Below are 20,211 nucleotides of genomic sequence, written 5' to 3' on the forward strand. Positions count from 1 at the left end.
CCCCTCTTGTTCCTCTCCCCTTGCTCCCCCCCACATCAACACTCAGTTTGTTCTGTGTATTTAATAGTCTCTTATGGTTTGCCTCTCTCTCTGTACTTTTTCCCCCCTCTCCTTCCCCCGTGGTCTTCTGTTAAGTTTCTCAGATTCCACATGTGAGTGAAAACATGCTATCTGTCTTTCTCTGACTGACATTTCACTTAGCATAATACCCTCCAGTTCCATCCACATTGTTGCAGATGGTAGGATTTCATTCTTTCTCATGGCTGAGTAGTATTCCATTAATGGGATCTTTGTCTGGTTTTGGTATTAGGGTAATACTGGCCTCACAGAATGAATTTGGAAGCTTTTATTCCATTTCTATTTTTTGGAATAGTTTGAGAAGAATAGGTATTAACTCTTCTTTAAATCTTTGGTAGAAATTGCCTGTCTAGGTATCTGATCCTGGACTTTTGTGTCTTGGGAGATTTGTTATTACTGATTCGATTTCTTTGCTGGTTATGGGTCTGTTAAAGTTTTCTATTTCCTCCTGTTTCAGTTTTGATAGTTTATAGGTTTCTAGGAATTTATCCATTTCTTTCAGGTTGTCCAATTTGTTGGCATATAGTTTTCCATAGTATTCTCTTATAATTGTTAATATTTGTATGCTGTGCGTTGTTATTTCTCTTCTTTTATTTGTGATCTTATTTATTTGGGTCCTTTCTCCTTTCTTTTTGATAAGTCTGGCTAGAGGTTTATCAATTTTATTAATTTTTTCAAAGAAACAGTTCCTGGTTTCATTGATCTTTTCTATTTTTTTTTTTCAGTTTCTGTCTCATTTATTTCTGTTCTATTCTTTATCGTTTTCTTCCTTCTGCTGGCTTTAGGCTTCGTTTGTTGTTCTTTTTCTAGCTCCTTTAGGTGTAAGCTTAGCTTGTTTGAGATTTTCCTTACTTCTTGAGGTAGCCCTGTATTGACTGATTTTCTGGTTGAGCCATTCATTGTTTAATAGCAGGTTATTTAGCCTCCATGTATCTGTGGTCTTTTCCAAAGGTTTTCTTGATATGTATTTAGGTGCCATTTTCTTACTTGTTTTGTGGTGGTTTTTGTAGTTTTTCCCTGATCATTTCTTCTCTTGCTCCCTTTCATGTTTTGTTAGCTTTCTTTAGTGATATCTTAGATTCCTTTCTCTTTATTCTTTGCATAGCTATTACTGATTTTTGACTTGTGGTTACCAATAGGTTTGTATATAACATCTTCTGAATGTTACAGTCTATGTTAAGTTGATGGTTGCTTAAGTTACTCCTGTACCCCCCATGTTTTAGGTTTATGGTGTCATATTTTAATACTTTCATTTTATGACTCCCATTTTTGGAGAAATACTTATTGTTACAGCTTTTCTATTTTTTACTTTTAATACTCTCACTTTTGGTCTTTCATTTCAACTCAAAGAATCCCCTTTAATATTTCTTATAGGGTTGGTTTAGTTGTCATGAACTCCTTTAGTTTTTGTTTGTCTGGGAAGCTATCTCTCCTATTCTGAATGACCACCTTGCTGGATAGAGTATTTTTGGCTGCAGGTTTTTCCCATTCAGTACTTTGAGTGTATCATGCCACTCTCTTCTGGCTTGCCCAGTTTCTGTTGAGAAATCTGCAGCTACCATTATGGGTTTTCCCTTAAGTTAAGGACTTCTTTTGTCTTGCTGCTTTTAAGGGTTTTTTTTCATTATCATTATATTTTACAAATTTAATTACAATATGTCTTGGTATTGGCCTGCTTTTGTTGATTTTGGTGGGAGTTCTCTGTGCCTCTGGATCTGGATGTTTGTTTCCTTCCTCAGATTAGGGAAGTTTTCTGTTGTTATTTCTTGAAATAAATGTTCTGCCCCCTTTTCTATCTCTTCTTCTGGGATTTCTATAATATGAATTTATTATGAATGTTATTACATTCAATGGAGTCACTGAGGTCCCTAAGTCTATTCTCATGTTCCATAATTCTTTCTCTCTTTTGTTCAGCTTCATTATCTTCCATTATTTTCTCTTCTATCTCACTAATCTGTTACTCTGCTTTTTCCAGACTGCTGCACAATGCATCAGGCCTGTTTCAAATCTCATTTATTGCATTCTTCATTTTTGATCCTTTTTCTTAAGTATTTTATCTCTGGATCCGGAGGTTATTTAGAAGTATGTTATGTAGCTTCTAAATACTTTGGTATTTCCATATCTTTCTGTTGTTGATTTCCAATTTAATTCCACTGTGTTCAGAAGAAAATACTTTATGTGACTTGAATCCTTTAAAAATTATTGAGAATGTGTTATGGCCCAGAATATGGTCTATAGGTAAACTTTCTGTGTGTATTTGAAAAGTTGTTCTACTGTTGGGTGAAGTGTGCCTATAAATATCAATTAGATCAAGTTGTTTTATAGTGTTTTTCAAGTCTTTATCCTTACTGATATTTGTGTCTACTCTTCTATCAATTTTTGAGAGAAGGTTTTTGAACCCTCCAGCTATAATTGTGGATCAGTCTGTTATCATAGTTCTATCAGTTTTTTATTAATATCTTCTTAAGCTCTGTCATTAGGTGTATACATGTTTAGGACTGTTATGTATTTTTTATGAATTCACCTTCTTGTCATTATGAAATTACCTTCTCCATCCCTGTTAATATTCTTTGCTCCAAAATCAACTTTGTCTGATATTAATATAGCTATACCTACTCTCTTTTGAGTATTGTTAGCACGTTTTGTCTTTTTACTTTTAGCTTATTTTTGTCTTTAAATTTAAAGTGTAATTCTTGTAGTTAGCATATAGTTGGGTCTTCCTTACCATCTTGCTGTTTGTTTTTTATTTGTCTTATCTGATTTATGTTCACCTTTTCCTCTTTTGCCTTCTTTTGGATTGAGTAATTTTTATGATTTAATTTTATCCCCTTTTTAGGTCTATTAGCTATAATTTTTTGTTATGTTACTTCAGTGCTTGCTTTAGGGAATATAGCACATCATCACCATTGACATATTGGGTGGGATAACTGTAGTGGTGGTGGGACTCCTGTATATTTTAGGGTGTTGGGCAGTAGCATCCCAGGCCTTTACCTGCTAGATGCCAGGAGCACCTCCTCAGTTGTAGCAATAAGAAATGTTTCCAGACATTGCCAGATGTTTCCTGAAGGGGAAAACCATCTCTGGTGAAAAACCGCTGGTTTACATATTTTTACTTATCGCAGTCTGCCTTCAAGTGGTATTATAGTAGTTCACATGAAGTTTTAAGAACCTTGGAACACTATACATCCACTTCTCTCCTGGTTTTTGTGCTAATGTACACAACACATAGATTTTACTTGTTTGTATGTTATAAAAACATAATATGTTGTTATTTCGTTTTACTTTAAACAATTGATTATCTTTTCAAGAAATTTAAAAAAGTGTCATGTAGACAGACATATAGATATGTATATATACATAGTTATACAGACATATATACATATATACAGTTATACATATATATAGTTATACATATAAATATGTATATATATAGTTATAATGGTTATTTTAAGATGCTTGTCCGCTAATTATTTCATCTTTGATATTTTTAACTCTGTTTCTGTTGACTTATTTTTTCTTGTTTATGGGTCACATTTTTCTGCTTTTTCCTATGCCTAGTAATTTTATATGAATGCCAGGTATCGTTAATTTCACTAATTGTCCCTTTGAGGTTTCGTATCTAGCCAGAAAGCACTTTGCTTACCAGCTTTTCTCTTTTAGCTTTTTTATTGTTAGCAAAAAAACTCATGTACCTCACCTTATTTTTTTTTTCCTTTCTAAGGAAAAGTTAATAGGCTTCTGCAACTCTAAGGAATACTTTGTCACCAAAAATTAAGGAACATTTGGACTGAGTAGATTGGAAGGTATGGAGAAAGAAAAAGGAGTTAAACCACTCATTCCCAAACTTGGCTGAGCACTGGAATCACCCAAGTAGTTTAAAAAATACACTGAGCCTATCCAAAAAGGCTACATACTACACAATTCCAACTATAGGACATGCTATAAGAGGAAAAGCTATAGAAACAGTAAAAAGATTGCCAGGGGTTAGGGAGAAAAGAGGACTTTTAGGGCAGCGAAATTATTCTGTATGATATTATAATGGGGTATATGCCATTATACATTTGTGAAAACCCACAGAATGTACACCAAGAGTGAGTCCTAATGTAAACTGTGGACTTCGTGTGATATTGATAAGTCACTGTAGGCTTACCAGTTATTACAAAGGTACCACTCTGGTGTAGGATGTTGCTAATGGGGGAGGCTGTGCCTGTGTGGGGACATCTCTGCACCTTCCTCTCCATTTTGCCCTGAACCTAAAACTGCTATAAAAAATTTTGTGCGTGCGCGCGCGCGCGCACACACACACACACACACACACACACACACACACACACTTGCTCTGGATGTCTGGGTTCCTCCCCCAGAGACTGTGATCTGTATCATAGGTAAAGAATGATGCCTGGGCATCAGGACTTGTAAAAGAGCTTAAACATTCTCACCAAAAAAAGAGGAATGGTAATTATGTGATGTAATGGAGGTGTTAGCTAACTCTGTGTTGATAATTATTTTGCAGTGTATAAGTGTATCAAATCAACGCCTCGTATACCTTAAACTTACACAATATTATATATCAATTATATCTCAATAAATTTGGAAAAATAAGGAAAGAGAAAAAAGACAATTACATACTTAATTTGTTGCTGAACAGTCAAGGAAGTTTTTGCTGAAGAAAGCATTCTTTTTATTCTTTACTAAGATATAATTGACATATAACATTATGTTAGTTTCAGGTATGCAACACAATGATTCAATATTTGTATACACTGTGATATGGTCACCACAATAAGTCTAGTTACCAACCCTCACCACACAGTTACAAAAATTATTTTTCTTGTCATGAGAACTTTCAAGATCAACTCTCTTAGCAACTTCCAAATATGCAATTCAGTATTATTGACTATAGTCACCATGCTGTACATTGCATCCCCAGGGCTTGTTTATTTTATAACTTGAGGTCTGTACCTCTTGATCCCCTTCATTCATTTTGCCCATCCCCCTACCCCTTCCTCTTTGACAATTACCACTCTGTTTTCTGCATCTATTAGTTTTGTTCACTTATTTTGTTTTTTAGGTTCTACATGTAAGTAAAATGGTGTGGTGTTTAAAGAAAGCATTCTTAAGCTGTTTTCTGATGGATGAGTAAAAGTTAGCTAACTAAAAATGGCGGGGGAGGCGGGGGAAACTCCAGGTAGAGGAAACAGCATGTTGGAGGGTCAGAGATGGGAAGGAAGTTGGGTATACATGAGATTCTTTTTTTGCATTTGTTTTTTCCATTGCCACTCTTTTTATTGTTTGTATATTTGACGACTATTATTTCTGTATATAAATTTTACCTTCCTGAATTCCTTTATTCTTTGAGTTAATTTTACCTTTGGTTTTTTGGAGACTTCTAGATAAATATCATATTTCATCTGTAAGTAAAAATAGCTTCACTTCTTCAATTTCTGTACTTGTAATTGATTTCTTATGTGTAACTGTATTGACTAACATCTACTTTACAACATTTAAATAGTAGTGGAAGTAGTAAGCACTTGTGCTTTGTTTCTGATCCTTGTGGAAATCCCTGTGGCATCTCACTCTTAAGTAAGATGGTATTCAGGACTAAGGTTAACATACTTTTTCATAGTAAGTAAGTATACATTCCTGGGGTGCCTGAGTGGCTCAGTCAGTTGAGCACCTGACTCTTGATTTCACCTCAGGTCATGATCCGAGGATCGTGGGATCAAGCCCCACATTGGGCTCTCTCTACCTCTGCCCCTATCACCTGCTCACACACACTCTCTCTCTCTCTCAAAAAAAAAAAGGATACATTCCTACTTTTGTCTTTTATTCTGTGTTGTAATCAGGATTGAGTGTTGAATTTTGTTAATTTTTTCAGTATCTATGGAGGCAATTAATATTTTCTTCAGATCTCTTAATATGATGTATTAATAGATTTCCTACCGTTGAACCAAGCTTGGCTTCTGAAAAAATATCCTGTTGAATTGCCTTAATGTGATATCAGGCTTTGCTCACTGATATTTTGCTTAGTATGTTTGCATAAGTAATCATAAGTTTAGCTTTTTTGAATTTTTGGTACTGCTTGAGTCAGGTTTAGTCATCCATATTGTACTTGCTCCCCAAGAATTGTTTGGACTTTTCTTTCATTTTTTTAGGCTCTTGTGCAATGTACGTAGCATTGAGGACAATGTATTGTTTGAATATTCCCCAAAGAAAGCAGCAGGGTCTTTTATTTGGGGGGTGGTAGGTATTCCCTTGGTATATTTCTCTGTTTGCTATGGGAATTGGTCTGTTTATGTTTTCTTTCCTAATGAGGTCAATTTTGGTAAATTGTATTTTCCCATGAAACGATCCATTTTGTCTTGTTTTCAAATTTATTTGCAGAGAGATCGATCTGCCGGGTAGTCTCCTATGGTATTTTACATCTCTCCTATTTTAATAGTTACCTCCTCCTTGTCATTTCATATTTTGTATATTTGTATTTTCTCCTTTTCCCTCCTTGATTATGTTAGCTAGTAGTGTGTCTATTTTGTTAATTTTCTCAAAACAATCATTCTTTATATTAATTTGTTTTTTTCCTCCCAATCGCATTAATTTTTCTTGTAGCTTTCATTTTCCCCTTCCTTTATATTTTACTTCAGTTATTTTATTGTGTTTTATCTTAGTAATTGGCGTTTAGGGGTTAATTAATATATTTTTGGTCCTTCATTGATATATAAGTGCTTAAGGCTATGATTTTCCACTGATCTCTGCTTTAAATATATCCCACAGATGCTGGGATAGTAGTATTTTCATTTTCATTATTTTTTAAAAACTCCTTTTAGTTTCCATTTCACCCACCCATTGTGCTCCAGTCTTCCTTCCCTCCAATCTGGTATCTACGATGTAGCCTATTTGAAATGGTCCTGCTCCCTAATGCCCTCAGAAAAAAAGCCCCAAACTGGAAGCTGTTCATGGTTTGCCTGTTTCCCTAGCTAGAGTCTCTCCCGGTCATATCTATGCCCACGCTGCCTGCAGAATCTGTTCCCCTTTTACTACTTAGTGAGGTCAATTTTGGTAAATTGTATTTTCCCATGAAACTATCCATTTTGTCTTGTTTTCAAATTTATTTGCAGAGAGATCGATCTGCTGGGTAGTCTCCTATGGTATTTTACATCTCTCCTATTTTATTTTATTTTTTTTTTAATTTTTTTTTCAACGTTTATTTATTTTTGGGACAGAGAGAGACAGAGCATGAACGGGGGAGGGGCAGAGAGAGAGGGAGACACAGAATCGGAAACAGGCTCCAGGCTCTGAGCCATCAGCCCAGAGCCCGACGCGGGGCTCGAACTCACGGACCGCGAGATCGTGACCTGGCTGAAGTCGGACGCTTAACCGACTGCGCCACCCAGGCGCCCCTCATCTCTCCTATTTTAATAGTTACCTCCTCCTTGTCATATTTTGTATATCTGTGTTTTTTTCCTTTTCCCTCCTTGATTATGTTAGCTAGTACCACCCAAGCTAAGTATTCCTTCTCAGAACTAAGTAGGACACTATATTTCCTTTATCATAATACTTACAACATTTTATTTTAGTATTTAATCTCTCTAATAACATTGTAAGATCCTTGAAACAAAGGCTTGCCTTTTGTCACTGTACGCCTGGTGCTCAGAAAATAATTGTTGAACAATCCCTTCGGCAGTAGACTTCCACACTAGTATTTTAATATGTTCTGACCTGTCAGAAACTTAATTTGCTTGGTTGATTTTAGCTTTTCAGTTGAAGTGAAATGCATATAGAAAAGTGCACTAATTTTAATGTCCAGCTCAATAAGTTTTCACAAAGTGAAGACACCCATGCATCTGCGACACAGATCAGTTCCAAGAATTTTCACAAAGTAAATGTTCCTATGAAGTTGCAACACATAGCGATAGGTGCCATTTTATTTGGCCCAGTTCTTGTAGCTGCTCTCAACAGGAATACTGGGAATAACTATTCCAGCTATTACAGTTGACCCGTAAACAGCAGAAGGATTAGCGGTGCCGACTCCCTGTGTGGTAAGAAACCCACATAGAACTGTTGGACTGTCCACAAACTTCACTACTAATAACTCACTACTGACCAGAAGCCTTAATACAGTAACATAAACTAATTAACACATGTTTTGTATGGTATATGTGTTATACACTGTGTTCTTACAAAAAAGTAAGCTACAGAAGAGAGAATGTTATTGAGAAAATCATAAGGAAGAGAAAATACAGTCACAGTCCTGCACTGTACAAAATCTACTTCCTGTGGAGCTTAGACCCCTGCTGTTCCATGGCCAACTGCAGTTCATTAGCAGAAGCAGGATCTCTGCCCTAAGCTTTGCATCTCTGCCTCCATAGGTTGCGGGGTTGTAGTTTTGAGTGAACTGACAGAGGCTCGAGCCATTTCCAATAGGAGTTTATGGAAATGTGTGTCCAGTCCCATTTCTGCTCTTAGTCCTGACAAACTCAGTAGGAAACCCTACTAAATAGCCTTATGGCAACAGGAGGCTGACTTCTTCCAGGTGTTTGGAATCATCAGTAGTAACAGTCACTGTGGGGCACCAGGGTGGCTCAGTCAGTTAAGTGTCTGACTCTTGATTTTGGCTCAGGTCATGATCTCACGGTTCGTGAGTTGAAGCCTTGTGTCGGGTCCTGTCCTGACAGTGAGGAGCTTGCTTGGGATTCTCCCAATCCGTCTCCCTCTGCCCCTCCCTTGCTTGCACTCTCTCTCCCTGTCTCTCTCAAAATAAATAAATAAAGGGGCACCTGGTGGCTCAGTCAGTTAAGCATCTGACTTCAGCTCAGGTCATGGTCTTGCGGTCTGTGGGTTTGAGCTCCATGTCGTGCTCTGTGCGGAGAGCTCAGAGCCTGGGGCCTGCTTCGGATTCTGTGTCTCCCTCCCTCCCTCTCTCTCTCTCTCTCTCTCTCTCTCTCTCTCTCTCTCTCTGCCTCTCCCCAGCTTGCACTCTGTTTCTCTCTTTCAAGAAGTAAACATTAAAATACATACATACATACATACATACATACTTATAAAAAAAATAATAGTCATGTGTATTACTGCAAAGGGCCTTCTGCAGACCAAAAGCAGCTACTTGGATGTGAGGAGGGGTGCTTGTAATTCTCCATTATTTGGGTCCTACCTATATTATGGTATAGAGCCCAGACACATCCTGCTGGATGCGAAAGAGAGAGAGGAGGGCTAGATCTTATGCTGCTGCTCTGCCATGTGCCAGTGAGGCCTCACAGTGCCAGCGGCCCTCAACCCGGATGCTCCACTGAACCCACCATTAGGTGGAGTTTAGGCGTATTTGGGGTGAGAAGTAGGTTAGAGGTAGATTAGTTGACCTCAGTAACAAGCATGTTTGTTTCTCCTGTTCTAGTATGAAAATACAAGTATTTATGAATTTCTTACCTATTTCCCTCCCAGGGGAGAGAATGGGAAGTGAGGGCCACTGGTGAACACTGAGTTAGAACAAATGAGCATTTATATGAGTAATCCAATTTACATAATGAATCTGATGGAATCATTGAAGAGTCCGCAGTTACTTTTCCCCAGGCTTTGTGATCAAGGTGTTCAACCCCACTGGCAACTTCTCAACAAAAAACAGCATTAATTAGATAGTCCCCTTTTCCCCTTGTGCTCCCAAGTCCTCCATTAAGTTTATGAAAGGGCTCCAGGTTTTCTAGGAGAATAGAGAATATTGACTCTGCAAATGTGCTTCTAATTTGCTCCCCAGATGAGCTCAGTTAGAACTCAGTCCCCTTTGATGTTGCGCTACTAAATGAATGACAAGAATGTCTAATCTTTGAGTACAGCGTATCCCAAAATTTCTATTAGGACTATAGAAAACTGATTATGACAACTCGGCATTAAAAACTAACCCCCTTCTTGGTATATATCCAAAGAAAATAAAATATGGGTCTCAAAATGATATCTGCACTCCAATATTCATTGCAGTATTATTCACAGTAGACCAGATACATAAGCAACCTTAAGTTCTGTCAATGGATGAATTGAAATAAATAAAAATAGCCAAACTCATTGAGTTGAGAGTACAATGGTGGTTGCTATGGCAGGAGTGGTGCAGGGGAAAATGAGGAAGTGTTGGTCAAAGGGTACAAAGTTTCAGTATGAATGAGTTCTGGAGATCGAATGCACAACATGCTGAGTATAGTTAACAATACTGTGTTGTATACTTGATATTTTCTAAGAAGGTAGATCTTAAGTATTCTTACCACATACACACAAAAAGAATGGTAACTATGTGAGGTGATGGATATGTTAATTAGCTTAAGTGTCGTGATCATTTTACTCAAAATATCAATGTCAAAATATCAATTTCTACACCTTCAATGTATGTAATTCCTTTTTGTCAATTACACCAAAATAAAGCTGGAAACAAAACTGACCTGAACTGATTGTCTTGCAGGTATGAGAGGATTGAAATCCCAATCCATATTGTGCCTCATGTGACCATTGGGAAAGTATGCCTTGAATCAGCAGTCGAGCTGCCCAAGATCCTGTGCCAAGAGGAGCAGGACGCATATAGGAGGATCCACAGGTAGAGTCTTCCCTCCTCTGTCATCTGTGAGAAAGTGTGTTAACAATCTGTTTAACATTCGTTGCTTTCCTGCTGCACTTTGAACCCTTCAAGGGCAAAGGCACTTTTTGGTTGTTAAAAAAGATAAACTGCAACATCTTAGTAGCTCTGTTGCCAAGCACTGGGTCTTTCCCAATAAATGTGTACTATATGAAGTGAGAGACAGTAATTTAATATTATCTCTTTGAATTATCTTGAAGTTCTGAAGAAAACCAGATCCCAAAATAATGCAAAATTTAACTGTAATGTGATTTAAATTATACATATTCATCTAATCCAACTGGCAAAGTTCTGGTGCAGTTTATCACTTGTTATATTGTCCATGACCACTTTGTTTTCCTTTCAGTGCTGCTTTGCTACTGACCTAAACTATTTTATCCCTTTAGCCTTACGCATCTGGACTCAGTAACCAAGATCCATAACGGCTCAGGTAAGGCTTGTTTGTTTGTTTGTTTTTTTAGAACACAGACAGTGATCCCTAAATACTCAGCTGACAGGACAAATTTAGTGTTAAGTGCTTGAAGTGATAGGTACAAGTTCTCCTTGAATTTCCTTTTTCAAGAGTTTTGCCGTTCCTTAATCCTACTCCCAATTTTTCTTTAGGACCCTGTGGACCGTTTACTATATATACAACTAGAATAAGGCTGGAAGAAAGACTGGAACAAGCTTTATGATCATTTTCCTAGGTGGTGTGCTGGTGTATGTTTAACCCCAGCTCTCAGGGAGGGGGAAGGGCCCTGAGTTTTTGTGTTTGCCAGTTTCCATGGTGTAATACCCCTACCATGGTTGATTTCAAATAACTAATGTGGCTTCAACCAGCTTGCAGACTTCCTGAAATTTCAACGGATGGCTCTCATGAGCTGATCTAAACTGGTTCCAGCACACCACTACTAGCCTATGGTGGGAGTTGAAAGAGATGGAGAGACAGATAGAAGGGAGGGTATGAAAGAGGAAATCGTTTTATGTCAGTGAACACAGAAGGAATTCCTACACAAGGCCAAGGAACAGAAACTCAGTACAATATACGTACTAAATCACTTTTCTCCAGCATACGCTCCTACCCTTCCATTCCTCGTCTTTGAGGCCATTCTGTGTAGTCTTCCCCAGCGACTGTCAAAGTCAACAGTGGGGAAGAAGGTGAGGCCGTTACTTTTAGAGGAAAAGAAGAGATGACTCAGCATATCTGTCCCATCATTTCTATCTGGAGGTAAAACATGACAAAGAGCTAAAAGTTGGCAATATATGATATGTAGCCATACTCTAAAGCTGCAGTAATTTAAAACTTATAAAAAATGAACAATTAAATCAGTAGAACTGAATAGAGCCCAGAATTGGGCCCATGTGTATATAAAAATTTATATTTAATAAATCTATCACTTCAAATCAGTAAGAAAGGATGGATTATTTACTAAATAGTGTTGGGCAAGTTCACTTGTTTGTTAGTTCATTCAAGAAACATATGAGCACCTGCTTTCAGCTAGGCACTGTTCTAGGCACTGGGGCTCAGTGACAAACAGAAGAGACATTCTTTTTTTGTAATCTTTTAATGTTTATTTATTTTTGAGAGAGAGAGAGAGAGACAGAGTATGAGCAGGGGAGGAGCAGAGAGAGAGGGAGACACAGATCATGACCTGACCGAAGTGGATGCTTAACCGACTGAGCCACCCAGGTGCCCTTGTACATTTTTTATTATATATATATATATATATATATATATATATCCAAGAGACATTCTTTTTTTTTTTTTTAACGTTTATTTATTTTTGGGACAGAGAGAGGCAGAGCATGAACGGGGGAGGGGCAGAGAGAGAGGGAGACACAGAACCGGAAACAGGCTCCAGGCTCTGAGCCATCAGCCCAGAGCCTGACGCGGGGCTCGAACCCACGGACCGCGAGATCGTGACCTGAGCTGAAGTCGGACGCCTAACCGACTGCGCCACCCAGGCGCCCCACCAAGAGACATTCTTAATCTTCATGGGCTTCTATTTTTCTATTAACATTTGGAAGAAAATAGAGTCCTACCTAAAATCCTACACAAAAGTAAATTCCAGATGTATTTAAGCTTTTTAAAAAAATTGTTTTGAGTTCATTTATTTATGTATTATTAAGTAATCTCTGCACCCATCACGGGGCTCAAACTCATGACCCTGAGATCAAGAGCCGCAGGGTCTTCTGGCTGAGCCGGCCAGGCACCCCTAAAGGGCTTGGCAGTTACGATGATGACATATCCCACCAGTTCTACATAGACCCCAAAGAGTTGAAAACAGGTGTTCAAAGAAAAACCTGTACGGAAGTATTCATAGTAACATTATTCACAATGGCCAAAAGGTGGAGACACCCGAGTGTCTGTCAGTGGGTAGACAAAGTGTGATCCATCCAGACAGTGGAGTACTGCTCAACAACAAAGAGAACTGCTGAGACATATACCACCTGGATGAATCTCAAGGGAATTATGCCAAGTGAAGGAAGCATTGCACAAAATACTGCATACTTTATAGTTCCATTTATATGGAACTATATACATATATCTGGGAAGATGCATCCCACAGTCTTACACTGGTCATTTTCAAGAAGTCATATGTTATGAGGGAGAAAAAGATATTTCCATTAGGCAGAATTTGTTTCAAAAAGAGGACTATAGAATCCTTGTCTCCCCATCAAGCTGAACATGAATGACGGGAGCTCCCTGACTCTTCATCTCTCTGTTGTCATCATTTTAAAAGAGTGGCTCTACACTGTATACACTGCATGTTAGCTAACTTGACAATAAATTATATTAAAGAAATAAAAAAAATTAAAGAGTAGCTCTGAGGTGAGTTGAATTAATGTATTTCTTAAATATATGAAACATTGGAGCCATTTTCCTACTGGGCTTGTGGAAAAATAAGTGGCAGAAGGCAGAGTTGTTGCTCTCTGGGAGTCGGGGTCACTGGTCATTTGCACCATGCCAATGCCCGGGGCTGGGGAAAGAGACCTGTAGTTCTTAGCCCTTCTGCAGGAGGGAGGAAAGAGCCAGTTTCTGCTCTCTGCATGGCCAGGCTTCCCTCCACCTTATGGATCCAGGCATACTCAGGAAGGTGTCCGAGATCATCTGCTAGTCCCACTTCCTTCTCCAGCTCCTTCTTTGTGTGCTCGTGGTTGGGGGGCTCCTAGTGGCAGAGTGTTCCCTCATCTGTGCGTTTCTTGCATTGAAGTGTTCACCAAGAACCTGTGCAGCCAGATGTCCGCAGTCAGTGGGCCTCTCCTGCAGTGGCTGGAGGACAGACTGGAGCAAAACCAACAGCATTTGCAGGAGTTGCAACAAGAAAAGGAAGAGCTTTTGCAAGAACTGTCTTCTCTAGAATAAACCAGGAGACCAATGGGGTAAATTTTGTTTTTTCAATTTGTATATTAAGCATGGTCTGAAAATTAACCCACCTCGTGTGTAGACAGACAGTGGCGCAGCCCCTATTGTAGCCCAGTGGAAGGGTGTTAATAATGCACTGAGTACAAGATGTCTTCCTGAAAGTTTCACTGTAACTGGCCTACAAAGTGCATACGAAGATGATTTCAGTAGTAAAGTTTTTTTTAAAGGCTATGGAAGGTACATTGGCATGGACATCTTGGAAGGAAATATCCAAGTATATTTCAAATGTTTACTTTTCCCTTGCTTAGCTTTGAAGTCTTTATTTTCATTTTTAGACACAATCCCTAGAATAAGTTAAAGGCAGAAGAGCATTTTGTGTTTCAATCTTGTAGTTATGAGAGTTATGCTCATGTTGGACAAGTAAATGACTATACTACAGTTTTTTTTAAATCTTTTTTTTAATGTTTATTTATTTTTGATAGAGAGAGAGAGACACACACAGCATGAGCGGGGGAGGGACAGAGAGAGGGGGAGACACAGAATCCGAAGCAGGCTCCAGGCTCCAAGCTCCAAGCTCCAAGCTGTCGGCATAGAGCCCAATGCAGGGCTCGAACTCATAGACTGCGAGACCATGACCTGAGCCTAAGTCGGACGCTCAACCGACTGAGCCACCCAGGCGCCCCTGAATATACTATAGTTAATGGAGGGAAGTGAAGGTGTCTCATTAGCGCCCTACCTGTACTCTTAGCCTTCATTGAGAGCCATATGGCTTGTGTCTTCCTTCTTGATCTCTAGAATATTAGGCATTCTGAGATACCTATCGAAGGTTGAATCTATGTGGGTGCCGTTCTAACCAAATAGATGAGTTCTAGCATATTTGACTCTGAAGCAAATTCCTACTGAAGAGATCCTATTTACCTAGGAACTGCCATTATGATATAAATAGGTTTTTCCAGAAACACTCAGGACTTATGATGTAACAAAAATCATGTTTTAACAAGTTCTGTTGCATTATTCTTTCTATGTATAACTACAAATGATAAGCGTGTCTTCAGAAAAGAGTCAAGCCTATTGTATACTTGAAATTAAAGTGAGAATTGGAGGAAGTGGGAAGAAAGAAAACAATCTCAACAATAGTGGCAAAGGGTTGGTTTTTGGTTTTTTTATTTTTCTTCTTGCTTCTCCCTAGCTTATTGTGTTTCAGATTTCAAGGTTTAGTCCACCTGCACGTGAATCACTTGGAGGTCAGCCTTCATCTCTCGGGGTGGAACCTAGAAATCTCTGTGAATGCCCCAGCTGATTCTAAGGCATACTAAAGTTTATTTTATTTTTTTTTAAAATTTTTTTTTTCAACATTTATTTATTTTTGGGACAGAGAGAGACAGAGCATGAACGGGCGAGGGGCAGAGAGAGAGGGAGACACAGAATCGGAAACAGGCTCCAGGCTCTGAGCCATCAGCCCAGAGCCCGACGCGGGGCTCGAACTCACGGAGCGCGAGATCGTGACCTGGCTGAAGTCGGACGCTTAACCGACTGCGCCACCCAGGCGCCCCAAGCATACTAAAGTTTAAAAACCACTACTGTAGGGCACAGGGAGTGTAAATGCCATATTTTCTGTAATTTCCCACAGCCACAGTTCTCTATTTTTTTCTTTCCTTGTAGGAAAAATGAAATTATCCAGGTATAAAATTAATTAAGCTAAATCAGTTTTGAAGAAGTTGGAAGACTCACATTACCTGACTTGCAGACTTACTATAAAGCTACAGTAATCAAGACAGTGTGGTATATGTGCAACTGATTTCGACAAACATGTAAAAGCAATTCAATGGAGTGAGGATAAATAGTCTTTTCAACAAGCTATGCTGGAGCGATTTACACCCATAGGCAAAAAAATGAACTTTGACCTAAGCTGCACACCTTAGACAGAAATTAATTCAAAAAATATCATGGATTTAGATAAAAGATGTAGAACTAGAAATCTTTTAGGGAAAAAACAATCAGAGAAAAATCATGAGTTCTTGGCCTCCACCACAAAAGCACAGTCCTAAAAGGAAAGAACTGCTACACTGGACTTCATCAAAATGAAACACTTTTGCTCTGTAAAAAATTTAAGAGGCGGAAATTATTGAAGGAAATTATTTGCAAACAATATATCTAATCAATCTAGACTATATAAAATCAACAATAAAAAACCATCCATTTAGAAAGTGAGCAAAAGACACGAATAGACATTTCACTAAAGAGGACACGTGGGTGGCAGGTAAGCACACGAAGAGATCTTCAACTTCATTAGTCATGAGGGAATGCAAATTAAAACCACAATGAATTACAATTACACATTTATCAGAATGGCTGAAGAAGAAATAGTAAAAATACCAGATGCTGTTGAGCATACAAACCAGATATCTCATACAGTACTTGTAGGAATGTTAAATGGTACAGCTTCCCTAGAAAAGAGTTTGGAAATTTCTAACAAAGTTAAACACACATGTGTCATACAGCCCAGCAATTGCACTCCTGGACATTCATCCCCCAGAAGTGAGACCCTATGTTGGCACAAAAACTCGTACACCAATGTTCTTAGCAGCTTTATTTAACAGCTAAAAACTGGAGACAACCCAGCTGTCTTGCAACTGAGTGAGTGATTAAAGCAAGCACCTGTACCATGGAATACTGCCCTGCAATTGAAGAAAACAGATGACTATTGATCTACACAACTTGGGTGGACCTCAAGGGTATTACGATGAATGAAGAAGCCAGTTTGAAAATGTCACATACTCTGTGGCTGCATTCTTGAAATGACAAAACTATAGAAATGAGGAACAGATTCACGTTTGCCAGGGTAGGGACTGGAGGAAGTATGAGATACGTGCGACTGTAAAAGGGATCAACATAGGGAGTTCCTTTGTGCCGATGAAATAATTCTGTATCTTAATTATGGTGTTGATTACATTATTCGTGCTAAAACTACATAGACCCACAAATGAATGCATGTAAACTCTGATGAAACCAAATAAGGTCTATAGTTTCGTTAGCAGTATTGTACCATCATCAATAATGCTCGTTTTGAAGTTGTACTAATCATGTAAGATCTTAACCACTGGAGGAAACTGGGTGAAGGGTACATGGGACGCACTGTACTATTTTTACAATTTCCTGTAAATCTATAGTTATTACAAAATAAAAAGTTAGAAGTATTAAATAAGGAACTAGGATGAATGGTACTTAATTTATGAAATAAGATAAGAGTGATAAAAAGAAAACCCAAGAGGAATAAAATGATTTGAATGTTTTCACAGGCCAAGGTTGAGCACATGTCCCTTTCCTTTACTGGGTTTCAGTTTTTTCATTTTATAAAGTTGGAGTAGATGACCACCAACGTTCCTTGAGGTTAGTGCTCAGTCTTTAAAAGTGTTCAGCAGCACAAGGAACAGTGATATAAAGATGGTGTATCATTACTTTCTCACTAATTGGGCTTACTTTCCACCAAATATTGCATTCACTTTGCAACTCTGTATCCCCTTCTGGTTAGTAGATCATCTATTTTCAATCACAGCCAAAATTCTGATGGGAACAATATGGACACTTCCTCTCTCTGTTTTCTCATCTTCATTCATCAGCTCATTGCGTTATGACCTCTGCCCATATCATTCCGTTCAAACCACTCTTGCCGAAGTTATCCAATGACCTCCACATAGTGACAGCAGATGCTTTCCATACCCTTAATGAACCTACCAGTCTTGACACAGCTACTTTTCTTTGAAATCTACCTCTCTTGGCTTCTGCTATTTTCTGTTTTTCTCTCCTCTAGCTGTTCCTTCTCAAGTTCATTCATAGGCTTGTCTATTGTTGCTTACCTATATGGAGTTGACAGACAAATCCGTGTGTCCATCCAGACCTCTGTGTGAACTCTAAATCTCCATTTCCACCTGCCTTCAATCCATTTCCACTGGATCTCTTAATATATCTAAATCTGGACTCCTGGTTTTCAATCTCAACCATATTCCTTTGTTTCTTACCTCAGTGAACAGAACAACGTTTTGCATAAAGCAGAAACTGAATAGACATCTTTTTTTTTTAATTTTTTTTAACGTTTATTTATTTTTGACACAGAGAGAGACAGAGCATGAACGGGGGAGGGTCAGAGAGAGAGGGAGACACAGAATCTGAAACAGGCTCCAGGCTCTGAGCCATCAGCCCAGAGCCCGACGCGGGGCTCGAACTCACGGACTGCGAGATCATGACCTGAGCTGAAGTCGGACGCTCAACCGACTGAGCCACCCAGGCACCCCGACATCTTTTTTTTTTAAATGTTTATTCATTTTTGAGAGAGAGAGAGAGAGAGAGAGAGAGAGAGAGAGAGAGAGAGAGAGAATCCAAAGCAGGCTCCAGGCTCTGAGCTGGAGCTAATCTGGGTCTTGGCAGAACATCTTGAGATCTTCCCATTACATGAAAGGATAGAGGCCTGTATAGAACTTCTGGGAGGCTGTCCTGAAAGTTACTTTTTGCCTCCTGGCAAAAGTGGGGTGGCTCACAGCTCACATTGAAGCCATCCAGCCCCTTTCAACTTGCTTCCATCCGTTTGGGCGCATGGGACAAAGATTGCAAAGAACTGCCAGTACCTTTGATGTCTCTTCCTTCTGCTGATGATGTAAGTAATAAACTATCTGAATCTAAAAAGGGCCTGTGTGGCTTAAGCCACCAAATCTGTTAGCCTCGGTCTTGGGGCTCAACATGAGGCTGGTAAAGTTAAAATGCCCTCTTTAAAGACAAGCAGGGCCAGGTTACGGGATAAGATAGACTCTCCAGGATTTGGTAGCACAACTCTCACATAACTGTTCAGTGAAAGCAGAGAGAGTAAGAGCCCTCCCGCTGTCCTACGCGTTCAGGGGCTGTGTGGTCTGGGTTAGAGGACCTAACAGGGCTCCCTAGGGTGCAGTGGCATATGCGGCCTGTTGATCTACATCTGGAAGTTAAGCAGCAGAAAGTAGGACTGAAATAAGCCACCTGATCAGTGCCTTAGCTGTCGTTAAAAGTTCATTGGTTGCAGCTAACAAAAGGCCACTTAAAACCAAAAGTAAATTCGAAGTGGTATTGGTAGTTTTGCAACCTCCCCAAATCCCTCCCTCCTTTACCCTACTTGAAGCTGCTTTGAAACCTCCATAAACTTCCACCATGACAGTGTGAGGAGGTCTACAGATTCACTCCCCAGTGAAACCGGTGAAAATTATTTTATTTTTATTTTTTTTAATGTTTATTTTTGAAAGAGACAGAATTTGAGCAGGGGAGGAGTAGAGAGAGGGGGAGACACAGAATCTGAAGCAGGCTCCAGGCTCTGAGCTGTCAGCAGGGAGGCCGAGGTGGGGCTCGAACTCAAAAACTGCGAGATCATGACCTGAGCCAAAGTCAGACGCTTAACTGGCTGAGCCACCCAGGCGCCCCTTTGAAAAAATTAAAGTGTCTGGAAATGGTCCTAAGGGTAAACAAGTCAAGAAATGTCTATTCAAGAAAATCTACAAAAATGTGTTAAGAATCTCTAATTTTTGAACTGAGATCAGCTCCCTCCTTCCCCTCTCCCAGCTCAGCAAGGAGACTCCACTTCAGACTGGTGCAGCCAAGAACACAGGGTTCCCTTCCTCCCAACTCCCAGTTGGAGGGCTTTCCTCCCAGGAGGACCAGGACTTCAGTGTTTCTCATCCTGCTCCCCACTTTCTGTTGCTGAGAGTAAGCCCCAGGTAAGTGCAGTTGAGAGGTGAGGGCTCCTTTCTCCCATTCAGCCCCCACTCATTGGATGGAGGCTCTAATTTGGGCATGGTGCACTGAGAGTACTGGGCCCCTGATCACCCTTGCCCTAGCTCATGAGGTCGTGGTTCCATGCCTGGAAAGGCAAGCTGAAAGGATCTCAGGCTACTGCAACCCCCACCCCCAAATGACCTTTTAACTCCTAGGGCAGAGGTGTCATTCAGAGAGAAGTTTGCCCTTGTCCCTATCCTCAGCCGCAGAGCCCTGGCTCAGAGATTTTGCCTAGGGGGGAGAGGCAGTCCATAAAACAGACACTCCTAATCTCTTCCCAGAGGAACCGACTTTATTTGTAACAGAATGTGGAAAAGTTGAAGCCTAAGGGCACTTGTACGAGTGGTAGAGATTGTGGTGAAAGCCAATTTGTAGACTCAGCGAA

General features: G+C 39.5%; 1 protein-coding gene across 4 annotated transcripts in view; it reads left to right on the forward strand.

The window, feature by feature from the left end:
- Positions 1-17,242, forward strand: part of BRCC3 (BRCA1/BRCA2-containing complex subunit 3) — a 63,702-nt gene extending 46,460 nt beyond the window's left edge. For all 4 annotated transcript variants that reach the window (XM_043571342.1, XM_043571341.1, XM_043571343.1 and 1 more), the window contains 4 exons: positions 10,517-10,648; positions 11,074-11,117; positions 13,882-14,050; positions 15,696-17,242. In XM_043571342.1, the coding sequence (XP_043427277.1) occupies positions 10,517-10,648; positions 11,074-11,117; positions 13,882-14,033 (328 nt within the window). In that variant the 3' untranslated portion in view covers positions 14,034-14,050; positions 15,696-17,242. The remainder of the gene's footprint in view (positions 1-10,516; positions 10,649-11,073; positions 11,118-13,881; positions 14,051-15,695) is intronic.
- The last annotated feature ends 2,969 nt before the right edge of the window (positions 17,243-20,211 follow it).

Source organism: Prionailurus bengalensis, chromosome X, assembly GCF_016509475.1.
Source record: "Prionailurus bengalensis isolate Pbe53 chromosome X, Fcat_Pben_1.1_paternal_pri, whole genome shotgun sequence".
NCBI lineage: Eukaryota > Metazoa > Chordata > Mammalia > Carnivora > Felidae > Prionailurus > Prionailurus bengalensis.